This window comes from Phacochoerus africanus, chromosome 8 (assembly GCF_016906955.1).
Source record: "Phacochoerus africanus isolate WHEZ1 chromosome 8, ROS_Pafr_v1, whole genome shotgun sequence".
In the NCBI taxonomy this organism is placed as follows: domain Eukaryota; kingdom Metazoa; phylum Chordata; class Mammalia; order Artiodactyla; family Suidae; genus Phacochoerus; species Phacochoerus africanus.
Window position 1 is genome coordinate 96268696 of NC_062551.1, and position 25076 is coordinate 96293771.

Here is a 25076-nt window from a genome sequence, read left to right on the forward strand (position 1 = left end):
TTCAATAAAGGGGACAAAGAATCACTAAGAGTCAGAAATGACTATCAACTTTCAAGCATAGGCGCAATGGAGTATCAATAAACTGAAAACAGTGAAATACTCAAAAATATACATGGTTCGGCAAGGTTAAAGATGATCGCTTTTTCTTCTTCTTCTTTTTTTTTTTTTAGGGCTGAACCCATGGCATATGGAAGTTCCCAGGCTAGAGGTCGAGCTGGAGCTGGAGCTGCCAGCCTACATCACAGCCACAGCAACACTAGATCCTTAACCCACTGAGCGAGGCCAGAGGTCAAACCCGCATTCTCATGGATACTAGTTGGAATCGTTTTCACTGCGCCACAACAGGAACTCTGTTTTTGTTTTTTGTCTTTTTAGGGCTGCAACCATGACACATGGAGGTTCAGGCCAGGGTTCTAATCAGAGCTACAGCTGCCAGCCTACACCACAGCCACAGGAATACCAAATCCAAGCCGAGTCTGCAACCTACACCCACAGCTGAGGGCAACGCCGGATCCTTAACCCACTGAGCAAGACCAGGGATTGAACCTGCAACCTCACGGTTCCTAGTTGGATTCGTTTCTGCTGAGCCAGGATGGGAACTCCTGTTTTCTAATTTAATGTTTTAAACACCGAACTAAATAACTTTTCTAATAATAATAATATAAACAGATCATTAAATATTTAAAGTTGTATATTTAATATACTCTTAGTGATTACCCAAGATACATACACACACATAAAAATATTATCGGTAGGGTTTTTTAAAATACTTTTTCTACATTTTCCAGAAGTCAACAATTCATGTTTGAAAAAACTGTCTTACAAAAGACTTTTCATCCTTTTCATAGAAAATTTAAAGAAAATGAATATAAACTTACTCTGCCACAAAGTGGAACAATACTCTTCAACCCGTCTGCCCTTTCTTTCTCCTTTTCAGTTCCCCACGTACTAGAGGAAACACGTAACACACCATCCACGTGCCGCCCCTACTATCTCCAGGACAGACAGAACTATCTGAAAAGAGGAACATTAACAGAGCAACGTCAAAGTTCCAGCAATGTACTGTGACAACTTCTTCTGACCATTCAGATTATTTCATGTAAATGTAACACTAAGCGTTTATATAACTTTGCAGAGAAGACAATCACCACCGGTACAACAAACTGCAGCCACACACAGAATTCATTTCTGATTCTCAAGTGTCTGAAAAGAACACGATCATCTGTACTTTGCAATCTAAGAACGACAGACAACAGTATTTCTAAATGATGTCAACATATTAGATGTTCCTAAATGCTCATTTGAAAAGGTTTACACTGTGTTAAGCTTTAAGGGGATAAAAAGGTTAATATATGTTAAATCATACCAAAGAAATGAAATTTTTGAAAAAGGCAGTCAAACAATTTCCAAGCAAAGGAATCACGTCAATACTCACGGGTTGCAGACGGACAGACGTGCCCCCCACCAGACTCTCCGCAGGGAATTTCGGAGCTGCCTGAAGAGCATGAGCCATGGGAGAGCAGAGAGACGCTGTTTTTATCTGCCTGTGGAAAGAGTACCTTAGCTGTTAAAATTAAAAACATATACTTTGGGGGAAAACATGGGGAGCAAAGTCTTCCACACAGAAGGATGCCAGGTAATTACCGCAGAATGAACTGGAAAGGCTCCCACTGTAACCACCATGGTAACAACTGTGTCTGGGAGGCCTCAGCACCGATACTGAAGCCAGGTCACAAGAGGACCTTGGGAAACACCACTTCACATGACCTTAAGGGACCACCCTACGGCACACTATTGTACCCTACCGGACCTCAATGCTAACGAAAGGGGAAAGGCCCCTGCACAAGGAGACACCTGTCCACCACCACGGTAACCCAGACGATCCGACTGAGGATCACTAGCAGAGACCAACAGACATGCAAACCCCCCACCCGAGGTGGGCCACGATGAGCGTGTACATCATTGCCGCATTTAGGGTTATCTGCTCATGAGCAAAATCTCAAAGCAGGAAGGCAGAAAGCAGTCAGACACACCTAGCACATGGGTCATCTCGCCAAACCACAGAGCCAAATGACATGAAAGAACTCCAGACTGAAAGAACAGAGACATGGCCACCAAACACAAGTGTGATCCCCGATCAAAGCCTGTATCAGAACCATAAAAGTGCAGGACGTTTGGAGACAAGGGGGTAAATGGGATCATAAATGGGAAAAATAAATGAAATCACAATATCAAAGCTAGACAAGAGAACTGCGATTACATAGGAAAATGTCATTTGCAGAAGGTAAATGCTGAAGTATTATGTCATAATATCTGCAACTTACTTTCAAATGATTTGGTAAAAAAGTACTTATGCAGTGAGAAAGAAAATACAGAGATGGGAGTTCCCGTCGTGGCGCAGTGGTTAACGAATCCGACTAGGAACCATGAGGTTGCGGGTTCGGTCCCTGCCCTTGCTCAATGGGTTAACGATCCGGCGTTGCCGTGAGCTGTGGTGTAGGTTGCAGACACGGCTCGGATCCCGTGTTGCTGTGGCTCTGGCGTAGGCCAGTGGCTACAGCTCTGATTCGACTCCTAGCCTGGGAACCTCCATATGCCGCAGGAGCGGCCCAAGAAATAGCAAAAAGACAAAAAAAAAAACAAAAAAAAAAGAAAATACAAAGATGGCAAAAATCTTCACAGCTGGTTAATCAGGACAAGGGTATACAGATGTTCACTGCATCATTCTTTTTATTTTTCTGCAGGTGAGGGGAAGGTAAGAAGCAGCAGGAAAGGACAGGAAAGATAGTTCTCATCAGTTTCTATCTGGGAAAAACAGAGTCCAGAGAAAACCAAAGCTTCAGTTTTAATGTTAATATCCAGTGAGTCCAGTAATAATTTTCTAATGTCAAATTTCTGAAGGACAATAAAGACTGGCATATACCTGACTAGGATCACTTGTAGGTAACTTAAAATAGTGTTCCGGAGGTTCCTGTCCTTCTAGGTCTTCATACATCATTCCTGGAATTGCCAGTTGCTCAAAATAAGCTTCCAAATGATCATCATAAAATTCTTCATCATCAATATCATCATCTATCAGTAAAATGGAAGAAAAAAAAACAGGATAAATTTTAAAGTACTGACTGAACTCTAATATTTAACTCAAAAGGAAAGCACAGGTCAATGGTCACATAAGCCTGTCACATAAGTGATTTTTCTTAACATCTGACATGGAAAAACTATTATAATTTCAGCCTATAAATACTCAACCTTCATTAAGAAGACAGCGCAGAAATAAATCCTGACGTGAATCAAAAGTTAAGATCTAATAAATGTGGCAAAGAGCAGTGGCAGATTAGTCAGAAAGTAATATGGCAAATGAGCCACTATCAAAATAGGATAGTTAAGGAGTGCCCTTGCGGTGCAGCAGGTTAAGGGTCAGACATTATCAATGCAGCAGCTTAGGTTGTATTGCTGTGACAAAGGTTCGATCCCTAGCCCAGGAACTTCCAAAAAAAGAAGGAGAAAAAAAAAAAGATAAGCCTGTCACATTCAAGGTAAATTAATAATGATTAACTGTAAAATGAAACCACAAACAGTACCTGACCTTCAACAAGAAATAAAAGAAAGATATAACAAAGCTAGAGTTCCCATTGTGGCTCAGTGGTAACAAACTTGACTACTATCCACAAGGATGAGAGTTCAATCCCTGGCCTTGCTCAGTGGGTTAAGGATCTGGCACTGCCATGAGCTGTGGTACAGGTCACAGACGTGGCTTGGATCTGGCATTGCTGTGGCTGTGGTGTAGGCCAGCAGCTGTAGCTCCAATTGGACTAGTGTGGAATTTCTACATGCTGCAAATTTGCCCTAAAAAGCAAAAAAAAAAAAAATCCTACCTCCACCAAAATAAAAAATCTGCCAATAAACAAAACTATGGCAGTGCTTTTTGGTGTTCTAGCACCTAGCCCAGCAAGGGCAGGATAAAACTAGGACTGTCCATCGCTTATAATGGTATCATAAGCCTTTTCAAGAGGATAATTTTGCGATTGCCTCTAACAATCCAGTCTACTAAAACAAAGATCTATACAAATTTAGGCCCATAATTCCTTATCCCCAATTACATAATCCAAAAAGATCTAAAAACTTTAGCAGCAAAACCTGTCCTGATTTTACAGTTTCTATTTACCCCACTCGGTTCACCAAACTGGCCTTTGAAGCCATGACTAATTCTTTTTTTTTTTTGCTTTTTAGGGCCATACCCAAGGCGTATGGAAGTTCCCAAGCTAGGAGTCGAATCAGAGAGAAAGCCTCTGGCCTACACCACAGCCATAGCAACTTGGGATCTGAGCTGCGTCTGCGACCCACACCACAGCTCACAGCCATGATGGATCCTTAACCCACAGAGTGAGGCCAGGGTTTGAATCCGAATCCTCATGGATACTAGTCATAGTTTCTGCTGCGCCACAATGGGGGAACTCCGAAGCCATGAATAATTTGGTCTCTGCCTACTTTTTAGGTTTATTGTCCAACTCATCATCCTATAGGTGCTCTGAACATGCTGCATACCACGTGGTCCACTCGCCCCCTCCTGAGGACCTCCACTGAGGCTGCTCCCAATTCCTGAATGGACATCTCTTCCCAGGTCTACATGAAGGCCTAGCACAGGCCTCCTTTTCACATCAAGTATGTCAATCAGAACTAAATGTCCTCCTCCTGTGCACCCACAGTGTACCGCTGAGATACACTGAGCTGGAGGCCAGCCATGCTGTCCCTTTCCCCCATGTGGCCAGGCCTTTCAGAAAGCACTGTCCCAGTTTCTTAACACAGTGCTTTACACTGAATGGGACACCTACAGTGTCACCTGTCCCCTAATGATACTCAACCGAAGGGTGAGCATAACCCTCTCAGGGCTGCTATCCAGGGAAAGGTTTAAAGTCCCATCACTTGCCAGACATAGCCATTTGAGTGCTGGCACATAGGAGGTAAAGGAGAAGGCAAAGAAACAAAAAGCTGCACAACAGCTACAGCAATGAGGCTGCAGAGACCTGGAGCAGCACAGGAGGGTCGAAGAAACAGGCCGTTTACCAGAAGACTCTTCCAGGCTTGCCAGGGCCATCAGTCTCTCATTTTCTAGGAAACTTGTGTGGCTCAAGTCACTGTTTGGCTCCCTCTCTTCAAAAGGTTTTCCAGCATCAGGAACAACAACCTGGAGGAAATAAAACCATGATGAGAGGAGCATAGTCACCACTTGACCAGCACACAGGTTGCAAAAGCAGCTACCAACATGGCCCCGGGTCAGCATGAGCAGCCACTGGTCAGGCAAAGAAGGGCTGGCTGGCTGTTGTACAGTATTAATTAATAACTTTCTTCATACCTCAGGCCTCTCCCTCCCCTGATGCTCCCCAGGAGACATCCTGAAATACAGGGTTTCACACTGTGTGCACATGCCAGAGACCTGGTCACGCAGTTCCACGCTAACACACAATTGATCCAGGCAGCTCCAGGCTGGATAGGAGGGCAAGTTAACAGCAGAGCTGGACTGGAGACCCTCACTGCTCCAGCCAGGAACCACAAGGCACAGAGCAGTTTGCTGGGACACTCAAGGCCCAAAAAACAATGTCGATTTCCTCAACCGTAAGTTTTATTTCACACTCATATTAAATATACAGCAAACAATCCATCTTAAGAATTAGACTGCAGGAGTTCCCATTATGGCACAGCAGAAACAATCAGACTAGTAACCATGGGGTTGCAGGTTTGATCCCTGGCCTCACTCAGTGGGTTAAGGATCTGGTGTTGCCATGAGCTGTGGTATAGGTCGCAGACGTGGCTCAGATCCTGCGTTGCTGTGGCTGTGCCGGAGGCTGGCAGCTTGTAGCTCTGATTAGACTCCTAGTTTGGGAACCTCCATATGCCGTGGTTGGAGCCCTAAAACAAACAAAAAAAAACAAACAAAACAGCAAAAAAAAAAAGAATTAGATTGCAAAATGCAACCTAACTTTTCAGATAACAACAGAGGCTCTCCATGCAACTGCACACTGGTGGTAGAAAGAGTGGACGGACAACACCAAGGGATGCTCATCCAATCTAGGGCACCAGGCGAACTGCTGTCACAATCTGGTTTGAGATTCTTCATAATAATCATGAGGAAGAACACCTCTGCCTCCTGGGTCATGTTGGCACTAAGAGCACAGCTGCTCTGCCATGCTCGGTGCCTCACACAGGGCAACAGAACGAAGACCTGTCCCACTCTCATCAAGTGCTACGACATACGGCACCCCAGACGAGAGCCCCTGCCCCGGCTCCAGGACAGCCCAAGCCCAACCACAAGGCCAAGGTTGCCTTGCTGGCCCAGAGGCCAGGTTTCCTATTGCACCCAATCACCTCCTGCCCTCACTTCTCCACCCCTTTCTACCAAGCATCTCATCTCTCTGCATGTGCTCCACTGCTTTCCTGGTTTTTTTTGTTTGTTTGTTTGTTTGTTTTGGTTTGGTTTTTTTTGCTATTTCTTGGGCCGCTGCCTCGGCATGTGGAGGTTCCCAGGCTAGGGGTTGAATCGGAGCTGCAGGCACCGGCCTACACCAGAGCCACAGCAACGCGGGATCCAAGCCGCATCTGCAACCTACACCACAGCTCACGGCAACGCCGGATCGTTAACCCACTGAGCAAGGGCAGGGACCACACCCGCAACCTCATGGTTTCTAGTCGGATTCGTTAACCACTGCGCCATGATGGGAACTCCTGCTTTCCTGTTTTATGGCCCCCTCTTTCCATTAATGATTTCTAATACTTTTAGGAAGTCAATTCTTCAACCATCCTAAGGAAATAAATTACCTATCATAGGAAAAGTTATGATCCCTCTATTAGAAACCATTTTTTTGGAGGGTAGGAAGGATGGACTAGGGGGTTGGGATCAGCATATGCACATGGAGGTAACAGAATCAATCACTGGCCAAAAGAGACCTGCTGCATAGCACAGAGAACTCTGCCCAGTACTCTGTGATAATCTACGCAGGGAAAGAATCTGAAATAGTATGGATGTTTGTACATGTATAACTAAAACATTGTTTTACAGCAGAAATTATCATAACATTGCAAATCAACCACACTTCAAAGAAACTTTAAAAAAAAGAAACCATTTTTCCTAAATGTTCAAGAAATCATGCTTTTGAGTTTCAATTTGACTCTCCAAGTTCCTCTAAAAAACCTCTCTCACACATGGCTGCTCATGGTTGCGCACAGAGGGAGCAAGTGTGCAGAGCAGGGGTCACAAGCATTTTCTGTAAAGGGCCAGACAGTAAACATTTCAGGGTTTGCCAGCCGTGCAGTCTCTGTCACAACTTCTCAACTCGGCTGATGTGGCACAGAAGCAGCTGTAGACAATACAGAAACAAATGGACATGGCCGAGTTCCCATAAAACATTACAGAAAGAGGCAGCAGATTTGACATGGTCAGTGAGCTATCGTTTGGCAGCCCCCACAGGGAAACAGCTCTTACTTCAGACTGATTTCCACCATTTTGTAAGAATAATGTTAATTTTTTTTTTTTTTGCTTCTGTTGCTGGTCTAAACTGTAATGTTGGCTATTCTTGCGTTGATTTTATCTTTTTTAAAGAATTTTATTACATTTATAAGTGTACAACAATCATCACAACCAAATTTTACAGCATTTCCATCCCAAACCCTCAGTGCATCCTCCCACCCCCTCAACCTGTCTCCTTTGGAAACCATAAGTTTTCCAAAGTCTGTGAGTCAGTATGTGTTCTGCATAGAAGTTCACTGTGTCCTTTTTTTAAGATTCCACATGTAAGTGATAGCATTTGATGTTGGTGTCTCATTGTCTGACTAACTTCTTAGGATGATAATTTCTAGCGCCATCCATGTTGCTGCAAATGCAATAATTTCTTTCCTTTTAATGGCTGAGTAATATTCCATTGTATATATGTACCTCATCTTCTTTATCTACTCCTCTGTTGACAGACATTTAGTTTGTTTCCATGTCTTTCCATGCCAGCCCCCACAGGGAAACAGCTCTTACTTTAGACTGATATCCATCATTTTGTAAGAATAATGTTAAAAATTCTTACAAAAGTAAAACAAAATAAAAATTGCATTTCCTTTTTGGAAGTTTTAAAAATACTTAGGTTAGGTTATATTTTATAAACAACTCTAATACATGACTACAGGCCTGAAAACGCAGTTCACTGCTTATGTTGGACATAAAACTGCTCACTGCTCAGCCCTTCCTTTTCACCTCAAGAAAGAGGTGGGGGGTTTCAGTCACATGCCTCTGCCTGTGCACACACATGCATGACGCACATGTACACACAAACAGAAGTGGACATCATGTCCAGGCTCATAAATCAGAGTTGTATCCCAACCCATCCAACACAGTGATTTACTCAGGGGAAGACAGGCGCAAGTGAGCTCATTATAACTTTTTTTTTTTTTAACTCTGAAAGATGACCTTTTTTTTTTTTTTTGGCTCTTTAGGGCCGCACCTGCTGCATATGAAGGTTCCCAGGCTAGGGGTCCAATCGGAACTGTAGCCTCCGGCCTACGCCAGTGCCACAGCAACACCAGATCCGAGCCTCATCTGCGACCTACACCACAGTTCACGGCAACAATGGATCCTTAACCCACTGATCAAGGCCAGGGATTGAACCTGCAACCTCATGGTTCCTGGTCAGATTTGCTTCTGCTGCGCCACAACAGGAACTCCCCAAATGACCTTCCTTTTTTATTACAAACGTTAAGGGTGTACACTTGGGTTGCTTACAAACAAAAACAGCCTCCCTGTCATTCAACGGATGACCGAGTACCAACTCTGTGCTGGACACACAGGATGCAATAAACAAAATGAGGATGACCCGGATCCCACTGGGAGCAGAGCAGAGGTGCAGCCCATCCTGGAGACACACACAAGGCCCCCACTTAGCCCTCAACCTCCCGCTTACTCACAGCGGTCACAGGCATTTCTGCTACTTACACGTAAGACTTCGATACTATAGCACTCAGCACTCATATATGCAAAAAATGAACTTTCACTCTAATAACATTAAAATTGATAACATGTAAGATTACCTTGTTCTCCTTATTCATCCATGATGGTGAACAAAAATCAAGAGGAAAGTCTGTTCAAGAAAAAAAAAAAACTGAGAGTCCAAGTTATTTCATCAACTAAATATCCAACAATACTCAAAACCAGCAAACCGACAAACTAAACATTTTTCTCTTTGAAAAGAATAGAGCACTTCTAAATGATGGTATAGGAGCCCATCACTGGTCAGTTAAACTGTTAGAGGAACCTCTGTGGCTCAGCGGGATAAGACTCCAGCATTGTCATTGTAGCAACTCAGGTTGCTGCTGCGGTGCGGGTTCAATCCCTTGCCAGGAACTTCCACAAGCCAAGGGCACAGCCAAAAAAAAAAAACACCACAGGGTGGGAACGAGGGAAGAGAGAAACAAGGAAAATGACACCACAGGGAGCAGGACACCTCCAGGACAAGTGACCTCATAGACACCACAAAAAGGTACCAAAACACAATGGAACCTTCCAAGGAGCCCAGTTCAAGCAGACTGACCAAGATGGCTAGTATACTGAGTATGGACCAGAGAACTATATGATAAACAAAAATCATGTTTGTTAGTGTATTAACACTGTGGTTATCTAGGAAAATGCCCATATTTTTAGAAACACAAGCTGTGTGAGAATAAAATAATGTCTGGGAATTCCCATCATGGTTCAGTAGTTAATGAATCCGACTAGGAACCACAAGGTTGTGGGTTCGATCCCTGGCCTTGCTCAGTGGGTTATGGATCCAGCATTGCCGGAATCTGTGGTATAGGCTGCAGACACATCTCGGATCCCACATTGTTGTGGCTCTGGCATAGGCTGGCAGCTTCAGCTCCGATTAGACCCCTAACCTGGGAACCTCCATGTGTCTCGGGAGTGGCCCTAGAAAAGGCAAAAAGACAATAATTAATTAATTAATTAATTGAAATAACGTCTGAAACTTTTATCCTCTTATTTTTCCCTCCTGTATACTCTTTTTTTGGCCCCACTCACAGCATGTGGAAGTTCCTGGGCCAGGGACCAAACACGCACCACAGCAGCAGCCCAAGCCACAACATTGACAACACCAGATCCTTAACCTGCTGAGCCACTAGAGAACTCCTACATACCTTTATTTTTTTTGTCTTTTTAGGGCCGCACCTGCGGCATGTGGAGATTCCCAGGCTAAGGGCTGAACTGGAGCTACAGGCGCTGGCCTACACCACAGCCCACAATACTGGATCCTTAACCCATTAACGAAGGCCAGGGACTGAACCTGCATTTGTGCCAGGAGCTGCAGCTCCAATTCAACCCCTAGCCTGGGAACCTCCATATGCCACAGATGTGGCCCTAAAAAAAAAGTTAAAAAAAAAAAGTGTACAAATCAGTGGTTTTTAGTATCTTTATATAGTTGTACAACTATTATCACTAATTCCACAATACTGTCATCACTCTGGAAAGAAATCCTGTACCCATAAACAATCACGACCCATTCTCTCTCCCCCCAGGCCCTAGCAATCACTATGCTAATTTGTACCTACAGACTTACCTCAGACACATGAAACCACAGCAATAGCCTTGTGTCACTTAGCCTGTTTTCAAGGTTCATCATATTATAGCACATACCAATACTTCTCTCCTTTTTCTGAGTAATACTCCAACTGTATGGACACACTACATTTTATTTATCCATACATCAGTTGGTGGAGATTTGAGCTGTCTTTTTTTTTTTTTTTTCTTTTTAGGGCCACACCCGCAGCATATGGAGGTTCCCAGGCTGGAGGTCCAATGGGAGCTAGAGCTGCCGGCCTACATCACAGCCACAGCAACATCAGATACGAGCCACGTCTGTGACCTACATCACAGCTTACAGCGATGCCAGATCCTTACCCACTGAGCAAGGCCAGGTATTGAACCCACAACTTCATGGTTCCTAGTCAGATTCATTTTCGCTGTACTACGACAGGAACTCTGAGCTGTTTCCACTTTTTGGCTATTGTGACTAATGCTGCCCTGAGCATTCATGTATACAAGCTTTGTGTGGACATACATTTTCATTTCTCTGGGTGTACCCTGGGTCACAAGGTAAGACTACCTTTAATGTTTTGAGGAAGCATCAAACTATCCCGCACAGCAGCAGCACCATTTACAACCCTGCCCAGCAGTGGTTGCGTCAGTTTCTAACCAACACTTGCTATTTCTCATCTTCTTGACTCTAGTAATTCCAGTGAGCATGTGGTCTCTCCGGGTTTGATTTTCATTTCCCTGCTGACTACAGCCGTTGAGCATCTTTTCATGTGTCTATTGGCCATCTGGACAACTTTCTTAGAGGTACATCTAATGAAAAGCCTTGGCCCCTTTACAGTAATGGGTTATTTGTCTTCCTACTGAGTCATAAGTCTTTTTTACATAGTCTAGATGTTAGTTAGCCCTTATCATATACATATGATATACTGATATATATGATCTGTGAATATATTCTCCCATCTTTGGGTTGTCTTTCTACTGCCTTCAAAGTATCTTTTTTTTTTTTTTGCTTTTTAGGGCTGCAGGTGCAGCAAATGGAGGTTCCCAGGCTAGGGGTCATATCGGACCTATAGCTGGCGGCCTACGCCACAGCCACAGCAACGCCAGATCCGAGCCGAGTCTGTGAACTACACCACAGCTCACGGCAACGCTGGATCCTTAACCCACTGAGCAAAGCCAGGGATCAAACCCACGTCCTCATGGATACAAGTTGGGTTCGTTACTGCTGAGCCATGACGGGCGGGAACTTCTCAAAGTCCTTCTGAAACACAAAGTTTCCAATTCTAAGTCAAACTTGTCTTGTTTTCTTTTACTGCCTGTGTAAAAAATTTATTCTACTTTTTTATGTATTTAACATTTTTCATCAGAGAGATATACAAACATCATTTAAAATTTTTAGCTAAACATATAAATACACGCTCATTCATAAATCTTTTAACATGGGTTCAAGCAAGGCCTTCTGAGTTGCTGCTGTTTGGAGGTACACAGTATCCTTAGCACATTAGCCTAGAATACACAGTTTTCGATTTTTAGTTTTGACTTCTCTGAAGAAAAACGTAGAGTACAATCCTACATTTTTTTTTGCTTTTTTTTGGCCATGCCTGTGGCATGTGCATGTGTGAGGTTCCTGGAGAGAGTGAACCCAAGCCACAGCAGTGAGTTGAGCCACTGCAGTGACAACACCAGAGCCTTAACCTGCTGCGACACAAGAGAAGCCCATCCCCCACATTTTTAGTTTCCCAAATCTAATTTGATAGCAATTTGTCAAATGACTCCAAAATGCTCAGCTTGATTTTCTTAGAAATAATTCAAGAATTTATAGTTTACCAGTTTATATAAAAATAGGCTGAGGGGCGTTCCCATCGTGGCTCAGCAGAAACAAATCTGACTAGTGTCCATGAGGATGTGGGTTTGATCCCTGGGCCTTGCTCGGTGGGTTAAGGATCTGGTGTTGCTGTGAGCTGTGATGTAGACTGCAGACGTGGCTCAGATCTGGCGTTGATTGTGGCTTTGGGTATAGGCCAGAGGCTACAGCTCTGATTAGCATGGGAACCTCCATATGCTGCTGGTGTGGCACTAAAAAGACAAAAATAAGATAAAATAAGTAAAATAAAATAAAATGGACAAATTTAAAAAAAATAAATAACCTTAGGAGAAGTTCCCACCATGGCTTCAGTGGGAAACGAATCTACTAGGAAACCATGAGGTTGTGGGTTCAATCCCTGGGCTCACTCAGTGGGTTAAGGATCCAGCATTGCCATGAGCTGTGGTGTAGGTCACAAATGTGGCTCGGATCTGATGTTGCTGTGGCTGTGGAGTAGGCTGGCAGCTGTAGCTCCAGTTAGACCCCTAGCCTGGAAATCTCTATATGCCTCGGGTGCAGCCCTAAAAAGACAAAAAAAAAAAGAAAGAAAGAAAAAGAAAAAAAAATAACCTTAGGAATAAAAACACCAACAAGAATATAAATTAACTGGTTGGGAAAAAAGGAAATGGTCTATCAGAAATAGCCTCCCTATCTTGAACACAAGTGTGATGTGACCATCAGATAGCATAGCTTCCACAGGAAAGGAGATCTGAGCTTAATCAGGACAAGTAAGAGATTAAGAGATCTTTCCCAGGAATTCCTGTTGTGGCCAAGCAAGTTAAGAATCCAACTAGTATCCACAAGGATGTGGGTTTGATCCCTGGCCTCACTCAGTGGGTTAAGGATCTGTCGTCGTTGCAAGCTGCACTGTGGGTCACAGATGTGGCTCCGATTTGACCCCTGGTCCAGGAACTTCCATATGCCTCAGGTGCAGCCCTAAATGCAAAAGAAAAGTGACAAAAGTATTTGTACAACACAGGGAATATAGCCAATATTTTGTAATAACTGTAAATGGAACATACCTTTTAAAAATTGTGAATCACTATATTGTTACACCTATAGCTTATATAATATTGTACATCAACTACACTTCAACAAAAAACGATTTTAAAAAGGAAATTACGGTATACACATTGAGAAATAATCTCTATTAGATAATCTCTATTAGATCTCTACAAGATCCAGTACCTTGCTCTTGTTCCACCACCGTGAAACCCCATCAGAGGGACCTTGGCTCTGCAGGGGGTTCCTGGCTGCCGCCTGCTCCTCTGCACCTACCCCTCCATTTTAAAAAACGGCCGCTTTGAGAACAACATCTGACAACTGCTGACTTTCTGCATGGTTCTTTTCCTTGGAGATGGAACTTTTATATTAGGGAACAGAATAAGATAAAATGTTAGTTACCTTGGGTGTATCTATAATCATCATAGCTATATCCTTAATCAGTTATGGGTTCATCTCTCAAAAAGAAAAAATGACAGGAGTTCCCGTCGTGGCGCAGTGGTTAACGAATCCGACTAGGAACCATGAGGTTGCGGGTTCGGTCCCTGCCCTTGCTCCGTGGGTTAACGATCCGGCGTTGCCGTGAGCTGTGGTGTAGGTTGCAGACGCGGCTCGGATCCCATGTTGCTGTGGCTCTGGCGTAGGCCGGTGGCTACAGCTCCGATTCGACCCCTAGCCTGGGAACCTCCATATGCCGAGGGAGCGGCCCAAGAAATAGCAACAACAACAACAACAACAACAAGACAAAAAGACAAAAAAAAAAAAAGAAAAAATGACAGAACTATTTCTGGGCCCAGCCAGATGTCCTGGGGACTAGACCAACATTTTGGGTCCAGTGGTATACACCTACCAAAATCCAAATACATTGTCACTCTACCTCTCAAATGATAAAGCAAGTTCTTTTTTTCCTCCCAAGTATCGTGACTATCACATCCAGAGAAAAGCTCAGCTTTTTAAAAATAATGGAGACTTAAAGGACACTGGTATATTTGCCAAATCACCACTTCTCTGAATTACAAATACTGTGAAGGTTTTACTTTGGTCCCTGCCACTGTTCTTTGTTTGACTGTTTTTGGCAGCGGCAGGTGGAAGTTCTGGGACCAGGGGTTGAACCTGGGCCACAGCAGCGACCCCAAGCAGCTGCAGTGACAACGCTGGATCCTTAACTGGCTGCACCACAAAGAACTCCCTGCCTTGTCACTGTTCCTATCCCCATCTTCCTACCTCTGTTGTGTTATATATGGATTAAAAGGTTCTTCCTTAAAGGCAACTTTCCACTCAACCTATGGCACATGCTCTTGGGTCTGTCACGCTAACCACAGCCATGCCACACACAAGGTTGGGGTCAGGGGAAGGCTCAGGCAGAACTTCAGGAAAAAGCTGCTAAATGCAATACATTCACATTCATCACATGACAAACAGATACCTAGGGCCAGGCTTAAATCTGGCCAGAGTAAATTAAAAAAAAAGATAGCTCTTTCATAGATTCCCAAGTCCTAATCTTCCATAACTAAGGCAAACTGTAACTTCCATCCCAGTTTCCCCATCTCTTTATTGGGGCTATCACAGAAAGGCATTCACTTAACCCAAAGGAACATTCACAGGAGAGCTTCATCCCAACCAAAGAGAAGTGAGTAAAACAGAGGGCAGGGGTGGGTGGAAAGACTGGGATGGGTACAAAGTCCTGTAATAGAGAAAACAGAAAAAGAAGTGGGGGTTCACAGCAAAGGAAACCATTACTAGGATGAAAAGGCAACCTACTGAATGGGAGATAATACCTGCCAATCATATGTTCAGAAAGGGGCTAGCATCCAAAATACACAAAGAACTCATACAACTCAATAGCCAAAAAAAAGCCCAATTAAAAAATGGACAGAAGGCGTTCCCGCTGCAGCTCAGCAGGTTAAAAATCCAACTAGTATCCATGAGGATGCAGGTTTAATCCCTGGCCTTGCTCAGTGGGTTAAGCATCAGCACTGCTGTGAGCAGTGGTGTAGGTGTCAGATGCGGCTTGAATCTGGCATTGAGGTGACTGTGGTGTGGGCCGGCAGCTGCAGCTCTGATTCAACCCCTAGCCTGGGAACCTCCATACATCACCAGTGCAGCCTTAGAAAGAAAGAAAAAAAAAATATATCCAATAATCTAAATGCCTAACATGGTATAGTCACTGACACTGACATGTAACCCAGATTCATTATAATAGAAAGATGACCACAGTTGTTAATTTCTAAAAGTTATAACAGCTTGTGCAGTTTAATCCCACTTCTGTAAAAAACCATTTCATACATATACATATGTACACGTGCACTGAAGATGGTCAAGAAAACTAATAAGAAGAGAATTGGAGTTCCCAGCGTGGCACAGCAGAAACGAATCTGACTAGGAACCATGAGGTTTCAGATTCGTTGCCTGACCTCGTTCAGTGGGATAAGGATCCGTTGTTGCTGTGAGCTGTGGTGTAGGTCGCAGATGCGGCTGGGATCTGGCATTGCTGTGGCGTAGGCTGGTGTCTACAGCTCCGATTAGACCCCTAGCCTAGGAACCTCCATATGCCGAGGATACGGCCCTAATAAAACAAAAGAAAAAAAGAAGAAAGAAGAGAATTAATGGCTATGTGCCCATTAGTGGAGCTACAAGCCTTTGTTGTCTCCCTTTTTACTGCCTGTATTTTATAATTCTTTCAGTAAGTATATATTACGCTTGGAAGAGAAAAGGTATTTTGAAAGACTAAAAATGTTTGTTACTAGCATCACATAAAGAAAACTCTTGGAAGGAGTTCCCTTTGTGGCTTGGAAGTTGACAAATCCTACTGGGATCCATGAGGATGTGGATTTGATCCCTGGCCTCACTCGGTGGGTTGGGGATCTGGTGTTGCCATGAGCTGTGATGTGTGTTGCAGACTTGCCTCAGACCCCATAGTGTTGCTGTGGTTATGGCATAAGCCAGCAGCTGTAGCTCCAATTCAACTTCTAGCCTGGAACTTCCATATGCCTAGGGTGAGACCTTAAAAAGCAAAAAAAAAAAAAAAAAGAAAAAAAAAGAAAGAAAGAAAAAGAAAAACTCTTGGAAGAGACACAACCCCAGGTCACTTTTGGTAGATGAGAAGCCCGGTGCTAACATACACGGAGATGCAAGATCAAGCAGGGACTTACTCATCATCCTGGAAGACAAGCTGTAACCTCTCTCTCGGCACACCTTCACTCTGGCTGCCGGGGGACTCAGATGGAACCAAAAACTTTCCTTCCACTAAGTAAGAAGCCTGGACATCAGAATACCTACACACAAAAAAATGTATTTAACTGTTATAATTAAATCAGACACATTTAAAACCCACCAAGACATAGAACTGTACTGACAGTTTAAACCAACCACTTTGGGGTAAAAACGAATGGGGCCCCCAATGTTCAGAACCATCACCCCGGAGTTCCCGTAGTAGCTCAGTGGTTAACGAATCCAACTAAGAACCATGAGGTTTCGGGTTTGATCTCTGGCCTTGCTCAGTGGGTTAAGGATCCGGCGTTGCCGTGAACTGTGGTGTAGGTCGCAGATGTGGCTTGGATCCTGCACTGCTGTGGCTGTGGCGTAGGCTGGCAGCTACAGCTCTGATTAGACCCCTAGCCTGGGAACCCCCATATGCCGCAGGTGTGGCCCTGGAAAAGACCAAAAAAAAAAAACCCCATCACCTCACTTGCAAAGCAGTGAAAATCTCTGCAGTAGAATGTGTATGGAGTAAACCAAAGAGTCACAGAAATCTTAAAGCTCAAGGTTTTGAGAGAGTTAATCCAACCCCTTCATTCCAAACATAAAGATGAATCTCTGCACCGATGGTACAGGTGGAAAGGCAGGAAAGCACTCAGGTTCTTCAACAGGCAAACGGTACACATCACCCTTGGGGACGCAGCTCAAATGATCAGCCACCACGAGGCTGAACTAGTCCAAAGGCAAACACTATGGGCACAAAAGCCATCAGTAGGTGCTCATCACTGGTGCTCAATCCCAAATTTACCCACCCACCACTGAGAAGGTGATGGAATAGAAAAGAGAGTTTTATTTCCTATACTGACTTTGCATAAATGGCCAGCTCCCTCAGGTAAAGCAAAAGCTCAAGTTTAGCTGAGAAAATGTACAGAAGAATCAATATGTCACATGCTTTAAGGATCCATTCCTACCTGTTATCAGTGCCGGATCTATTTCTAGCAAGTGTTGAGACAGCAACAGGCAAGCCAAGCTTTGAAGAAAGAGTGACATTTTCCAAAATCCCACTATTACCAAGTAATGAGTTGGTTAAAAAGCTTGGAAAGGACTCTTCAGCTATACCTCGAAAATCCTCCATCTCACTGCAACAATAAAAATATTTTATAAATCAAATATTACTATAAAACTTCTTCAAATGATCAAGAGTACAAGTCTCATAAACCTTAGAAAACAGATAAATCTTAGGGAAAAAATCCTATTTTCTTGAAACAGCACTAAGAAGGCGTAATATCAGCAAGCATTGTAAGGTAAAGTAATTCTGACTACACTTCTACTTTATAGCTGAGAACTATCTTATAATTAACATAACAATGAAATACAACACAGCTTAATTTACTCTCGGACTGAACTTATCACTAATGGCACAACACTAATGGCACATCCAAATTATTTCAGAACATTACCTAAAAGTATGTCAGTCGAGTGCACATTCTAACATGGAGTAGAAAAAACAGAACTAGCAAAATCTAGCCCCTGATTTCAGAGATTAAGGATGAATATGGAGAAGTTCCTGCAGTGGCTCAGTGGAAACAAATCCAGCTAGTAACCATGAGGTTTCGAGTTTGATCCCTAGCCTTGCTCAGTGGGTTAAGGATCCAGCGTTGCTGTGAGCTGTGGCATAGGTCACAGACACAGCTTGGATCTGGTGTTGCTGTCGCTATGATGTAGACTGGTGGCTACAGCTACGATTCAACCCCTAGCCTGGGAACTTCAATATGCCTTGAGTGTGGCCCTAAAAAAATAAAAAACAAACAAACAAAAAAAAACAGGACGAGTAAGGAGTTCCCGTTGTGGCTCGGGGTAACGAACCCAAGTGAGAATCATGAGGATGTGGGTTCAATCCCTGGCCTTGCTCAGTGGGTTAAGGATTCCAGCACTGCCCCCTCCTGCCAGCACCCCAGCTCTGCGGTCTTTCCCTCAACACTGCTCGTTCTCCCACCTTTAAGGAAGCCCTCCTCCAGCTCAGACCCTGCCACCCCTGCAGCTACTGCTGCCCCATCTGCGCTGCCTTCCCACAAGACCTCCAGGAGGAATCACCTGTGCCCACCCAGCTCCACTCGAGGCTGGCTTTGTGCCACCACCCCACCAAACACCTGTCAACATCACCACTGCCCTCCCTGCTACACAGCCCCATAACCCCAGGTCAATTTTCAGACCTCCGCCTCTGACCCAACACAACTGAATTCTCACTCCTTCCTCTCAGAAACTTCCTTCACCTGGTTTCTGACTCATAGCTGTTGGGCTCGGGGCTTCACCGACTGCTTCTTGGTCCTTGGAGGGTGCCTCCTGCTCTCCTGCAGCCCCTGCCAGTGACGGCTCCTGGGGTGCTCCTGGGTCTCTCCCACCTGCCCACCCTCTCTGCATGACTGCCCTCAGCTTCCAGATGCCAAAGCCACAGGACAGGTCCATCTTCAGCCTGGGGCCTTTCCCCTGCCCTACCCACCTGACATTGTCACTTGGATTTCTAACAAGCACCCCTAACGTCAGTCTTGATTCCATCTCCTTGGAACCCCTGCAAAAAAGCTTGCTCTTCAGTCGTTCCCATAGAGCCATGACGACCCCATTCACCAGGTGCTCAGACCAAAAACCACACACACACCCTACATGCAACCCCTCAGCAACTCCCAACAGCCAAGTGGTTTCTTGCTACTTCCAAGAAGCCTCCCTGCCTCTCCTCCTCCTCCCAAGACACCCCCTCACCCCTTACACTCCAGTGATCCTGCTGGACAAGTCAAAGGCCATCACTCCTTAGCTGAGAACTCTCCCCTGGCTTCCTGTCTCCTGAGAAAGTCAGCCTTTCTCCCCTCCCTCCATCCTCACCTTACTTGCTGGGGATGCCCAGAACTCGGACCTCAGCTCCATCATGCAGCCCTCGCCTTAAATGGAGAGATCTCAAACTCAGTGCCTTTAGGCAAACACACTGACAGACACTAAGACCAAGTGAAGCTACAGATGCACGTGAACCTATTTAAATTCAGTGAAATCATCGTTGCCAAACAAAACACATCTAGTGGAGCCCATTCCTGAGGGCAAGGCATGTCTACATTGAAAACACCCTGAATCATTCCACATCTGTCTCTGCTACAACTACCCTGCCCTACTGAAAAGCCTCCTAACCAGCCTCCACGCTTCCAGTCTTACCCTACAATTCCTTCTCCACTGGCAAAGGGGCCATTACATGTGAATCTGGAACCGTACCTTCCTGACAACTTCAGTGAGGCACCTCCTCTCCCGCCCACCCAGCCTCACTCACCACACACTAGTTTTTCCATTCCTGCAACAGCCAAACCCGTCCCTACCTTGGGGCCTGGAATACGCTTATAGATACCTGCACAGCTGGCTCCTTCCCAACATTCACCTCAAGGTAAAGGTCACCTTCTAAGCGAGGTGACCCCCTATCAGGAAGTCAAAGTGGCCCCACAGTTTTCCACGATCATTTTAATTTCTTCCAGCATTTATCACTGTCCATGTTGGTCTGTCTTCTTCCACTAAAAGAATGCTTCCTAAGAGCAGAGGCCTTGCCTGTATGTCACTCCTTAAACTACTACACAAATCTTCCAACTAGCCTCCTGCATCTAGTTTTGTGCTTACTAAGTCACTCATTCATTTACAAATACATACACCCTGTCCAAATATACACCAATCTCTTTAAAGGTTACCATCCCTCTTTAGGATTCAAATCCAAGAAAATCAGATATTAAGCAAAGATCATTCGTGCAACAATCATTATCATACACAAACTATGAAAGACCCTCTGCATGGTGGCATGAAGCAACATACATGGCAGCTCCCCTAAGGAAGCTGACAACCCCTATCAATTATGACACAGCTAAAGCGCTCCAGTAGAGCTTTGCTGAGCATGCAAACAGTAACACAATCCAGTGGAAGATTCCTCAAGATGCAATCTAATACGCAGTCTCTCTTTCCCAGAAAGAATTACGCTTGCTCTAAGCCATCCATGTTGCCCCACATTCCTAAAGCTTTCTTAGAAAGGAAAATCCCCTAACTCATCCATATTGCATTACCAGCCCTCCTCAATCACCTTAAGTATTAACACAACACAATGTTATACTTCCCTTGACTATGTCTGAACTAAGTAACCATGTTTGGGATTTCTCTTGATTTTTGCTTAAAGCAGCAACGTCAATTTTCATGCTTGAGTTTACTCATTTAATTACTTTAATTTCGGGCCTGGATATATAAAATATCATTTGCTGTAGTCGACTGGAAGCCTACGTTTATAAGTGAACACATTCAAAAGCATATGCTGCAGAACAAAGGCAAAGTCAAACCTCCCCAAAATCCTAGGGCACTCTTTACAACTAGGTAGGCACTTGGTATAGCAGTTTTCAAAGCTTACCGTAATCTTTGCCCTAAAACTTGAAATCCGGAGAAAGAGTTTATTTTGGGCAGTAAAAACTCCAGTCGAACGACCTCAAAATGGTAACAGCGAGTGAAAACACTGTCATGAAAACAGCTGTCCTCCAGGCGACCGCCTCGAAGGGGACCTCATGCTTCAGCAAACAAAGTCTGCAGTCGGGAGAAAAAAAGCAGAGTGACGTCAAACACTGTCTCTTTTCCCGTTTTTCCAAGAAACGATCCGCGGGGCCGCAGCGGGACCCGCCGGTCAGCAGCGCGTGACCCCCGCCCGCCCAGCCCGCGAGCGGGGGGGGCGTATGAGGGAGGGGAGGCCCGGGACCGGGCAACAGAAACGAGACCCGAGTCCGGAAGCCCGGCTCTCACATCAGCACAAGTCGCCGCCGCCCCTCCACCGAGCCCGCGTAGCGGGAAGCAAAGGCCGAGCAAGCTCAAAGTTCGCGGAGGAGGGGGCGTCCGGTGTCCGAGAGCATCGAAAGTGCGCGTGCGCCCGTCCCCCACTGCGGCCGCCGGGTTAGGCCGTACCGCGCGCCCCTCGGGTTTACGTCGGTTCGCGGCACGAGGCGAGGGGCGGGGACACCGAGCGGGCTTTGGATTGGACAGCGCGAAGGGACGAGCGCGCTGATTGGACGAGGGTGCGCGCCCGGATTTGAAGCTTGAAGTCGTACTCCAGCCTGAAGGCACCGCCCTGAGAGCCACGCCCACTGGAGAAGAACGCCCTCCCTTACCCGGGACACCCGGGCGCGGTCTCTCACCTTGTGTGTACTACAGTATTTCGGGTGGACAATTCACCTGACACACCCCGACCTCGGAAGCGTCGGCACTCTGTCCCTACAGGAACGGACGGTGAAATGTGCGGTCATCTGCCGCACGTTTGTTTACACGGTTGCAGCTACTGTTTTAAGTCATCCCCGGGTCCGCGCTACACCGAGTCGTTGTTACAGCGCAGTAAGGTTGGTCTGGGTGGAAAAGGGTGAGACCATCCATCCCTAATTACCTTCCTACGTTTTCCCGTCCTCCGTAGCCACGAATCTCATCACCAACACCTGCTCAGCACGAAGCCCTAACTGAAACCTTACTGCTGCTCAGCTTTACTCAAACCACTTCGCTTTATCTCAGAGTTTCTTCCACACAGTCCCTCTTTTCCAAAGTAAACTCCTAAACTTCATTCAAACCGGTTATGAATATTGACGCTGCCCAGCACATTTGGGAGAGAATGGGGGAAAAAAGTTGACTTTAACAGTCCCTATTCCTAATTTTAGCCTGGTGGGGAAAGACATGTTAATCACATGACTTTCTACCTCCTCCAAAATATTGCCCAATTACCATTCCTGCAGGCCATGTCACTGTTTTGCTCTCTCTCTGCCTTTGGAAATGCTGCATCTCTCCATCTTAAAAACGAAGCAAAACACCTACCCTTCCTTAATTGTTTCATCTCACAAAAATCATTCTGTCTTTCCTACCCTTAATCAACTCCTCTCACATCTTACATCACTCATTCCATGTTTTCTGGCTGGCTTGGCCCCAAACACTACTTCCACAAATGTCAGAGTCAGTGACATCTCCGCAGTTCTCTTGACATCTCTTCTTGAAATCTCCCAGCCTTGACATTTAACTACCCCCCTCTTCTACCTCTGTCCACACTCAATGAACAAAGATTAAGTGGAGAAAATCTCAAATATTTTTGATAGGCCAGAAATAGATTTATTAAAATAGGATGCTTGTGAGAGACACAAGCAGGCAGGCAAAGAAGCACTGCCAAGATTTTCTGAATCTTGAAAAATAATCCAAATATTTAGCGCTAGAGCTGAAAGGATGCTATTTTTGTGTAAGGAGCAGCCCTCTACCTACACCATGGCCACATGCTGGTGGTGAACTGCTGGAATGTGTCCATGCTCCACCCTGTTACCAGCTTACCATCCTTCACAAAGATCAAATGACCAGAGCTCTCCCCGAAACACCCAGCAACCCGACCATGATCCCAAAGTATCTGCAGGACAAGAACCTAGACTCTTGACACCAGACTGCCTAAATCTGCTCAAATCTCAGTGTTCTCACTGCCTATGCTGTGCAGCCTCACGCAGCTTTAAGCTGCAGGTGTCCTCAAGGTTTGGTTGAGGATTAAACCAGTTAAGTTGCATAAGGCATCTACAATATTGGCCTGTAGAAGGAAGTACTCAACTAACATATCCAACTTCACTTGCCAGCTGAAGACGAAGAACTCCCAGTGAATTCCCATCTCCACATTCAAGTAGAGCTTGAAGCAGCCCCATGGCCACAGGTACCGCCCAGGGAGTTAGAAGTAATGCCTATCCAGTTAGGAAAAGGCAGGTGTCTCCCGTAACTCCCCTTTACCAACTGTTTTGAGTGGTAACATGTCAACCACAGATACCTTCTACAATGTAAATCTCACTTGCTCCCCAGATGAATCTTATTCTTTCATGAGACTAATACTCACATCCTCCTGCCTGAACACACCCCATCCTGTTCTGGGTTTGGACCATCTCCCTGGACTCTACCTTCCTCCGTGAGATGTCACATCCCTTCCAAACCCTGCTGGCTCCAATAAATCAATGTAATGCCTACTGTACTGCTCAACCTTTACTATGAAGCTGAATCCTCATTACCCCTTGTAAATTCTGTAAATGCCTTCTTCCATCAGAGTGAATGTATGCAAACTACCTCCTTTTTACATATCTCTGATTATTTGACTCAGTATCTTATACAAGATGCCCAATATTCACTAATATTGAAGAGTCTGTGTCAACTCATTATACCATCCTATCCCAGGTGCCTCTACAATGATTGGAAATCTCAAAGACCTGGAATCCTAATCCTGAGCTAGATCCCAGCTTAAAGTGAGATCCTTGTTACTACGAAACTAGACAAGTCCACTAGTCTTAAACATATTCTTTAACAGAATGAAGACCTTTGAAAATTATTTAGAAAGAGCTTTTTTCTTACATTGGAATGCTAAGATAACTCTACATACAAAACATTTAAATTACTAGACATAACAAAATTCACATGTTCCTTAAATGTATCTTAGAAGCTATTTATCCTTTGCTCAAGGGTTATGACACTGACAGGAAAGAGTCTTTGAAAATTAGGTTAGGGAGTTCCCGTCGTGGTGCAGTGGTTAATAAATCCGACTAGGAACCATGAGGTTGTGGGTTTGATCCCTGGCCTTGCTCAGTGGGTTAAGGATCCGGCGTTGCCATGAGCTGTGGTGTGGGTCGAGGACGTGGCTCGGATCCCGTGTTGCTGTGGCTGTGGCGTAGGCTGGCGGCTACAGCTCCAATTCGACCCCTAGCCTGGGAATCTCCATATGCCACAGGAGCAGCCCTAGAAAAGGCGAAAAGGCAAAAAGACAAAAAAAAAGAAAGAAAAGAAAATTGGGTTATAAGTTATACATTTATAACTATATCTATATGTGATTAGCTTACAGACATGCTGTTCCAATTACATCTTTCTCTAGCCATGAGAATTCCTGAGAAAACTGAAATATTACTAGTCCCACAGTTTTAATCATTTTATCAGTTATTGTCAAGTATATTCTGATTTCAGATTTTAAAATATCATTTTAGGGGAGTTCCTGTGATGGCTCAGCAGAAACAAATCTGACTAGGAACCATGAGGTTGTGAGTTCCATCCCTGGCCTTGCTCCGTGGCTTAAGGATCTGGCGTTGCCATGAGCTGTGGTACAGGTCGTAGATGTGGCTCGGATCTGGCGTTGTGGTGGCTGTGGTGTAAGCCAGCAGCTATAGCTTCTATTGGACCCCTAGCCTGGGAACCTCCATATGCTGTGAATGAGGCCCTAAAAAGCAAAAAATAAAATACCATTTTAGAATACAATCTAATGTATATTATATTGAAAGCGGACATTTTTCAGTTCTAGATATTAGTCTACATATAACTTTCTCCTTTCTAAATAAATGTCATGATTAGCCCTTAATTTGTTTGGATTTTTTGTTTTAGCAATGTGATATTTTAAGAAGATAAAAGCATTACCAACCA

The 25076-nt window shown here is 44.7% G+C and overlaps 2 protein-coding genes across 2 annotated transcripts in view; both read right to left on the reverse strand.

The window, feature by feature from the left end:
- CEP192 (centrosomal protein 192) overlaps positions 1 to 25076 on the reverse strand; it is a 126132-nt gene that overhangs the window by 78801 nt on the left and 22255 nt on the right. Inside the window, exons 10-12 of the mRNA XM_047791468.1 lie at positions 21815 to 21890; positions 21401 to 21747; positions 19503 to 19558 (exon numbers count right to left, since the gene is read on the reverse strand). Coding sequence (XP_047647424.1) covers positions 19503 to 19558; positions 21401 to 21747; positions 21815 to 21890 — 479 coding nt within the window. The remainder of the gene's footprint in view (positions 1 to 19502; positions 19559 to 21400; positions 21748 to 21814; positions 21891 to 25076) is intronic.
- LOC125134376 (centrosomal protein of 192 kDa-like) lies at positions 879 to 13691 on the reverse strand. The gene is made up of 6 exons (XM_047793611.1): positions 13614 to 13691; positions 9064 to 9113; positions 5065 to 5185; positions 2924 to 3072; positions 1436 to 1544; positions 879 to 1014 (listed from the first exon to the last, which is right to left on the reverse strand). Exons 2-6 carry the CDS (start codon positions 9079 to 9081, stop codon positions 905 to 907), a joined length of 507 nt encoding a protein of 168 aa, XP_047649567.1. The 5' UTR covers positions 9082 to 9113; positions 13614 to 13691; the 3' UTR covers positions 879 to 904.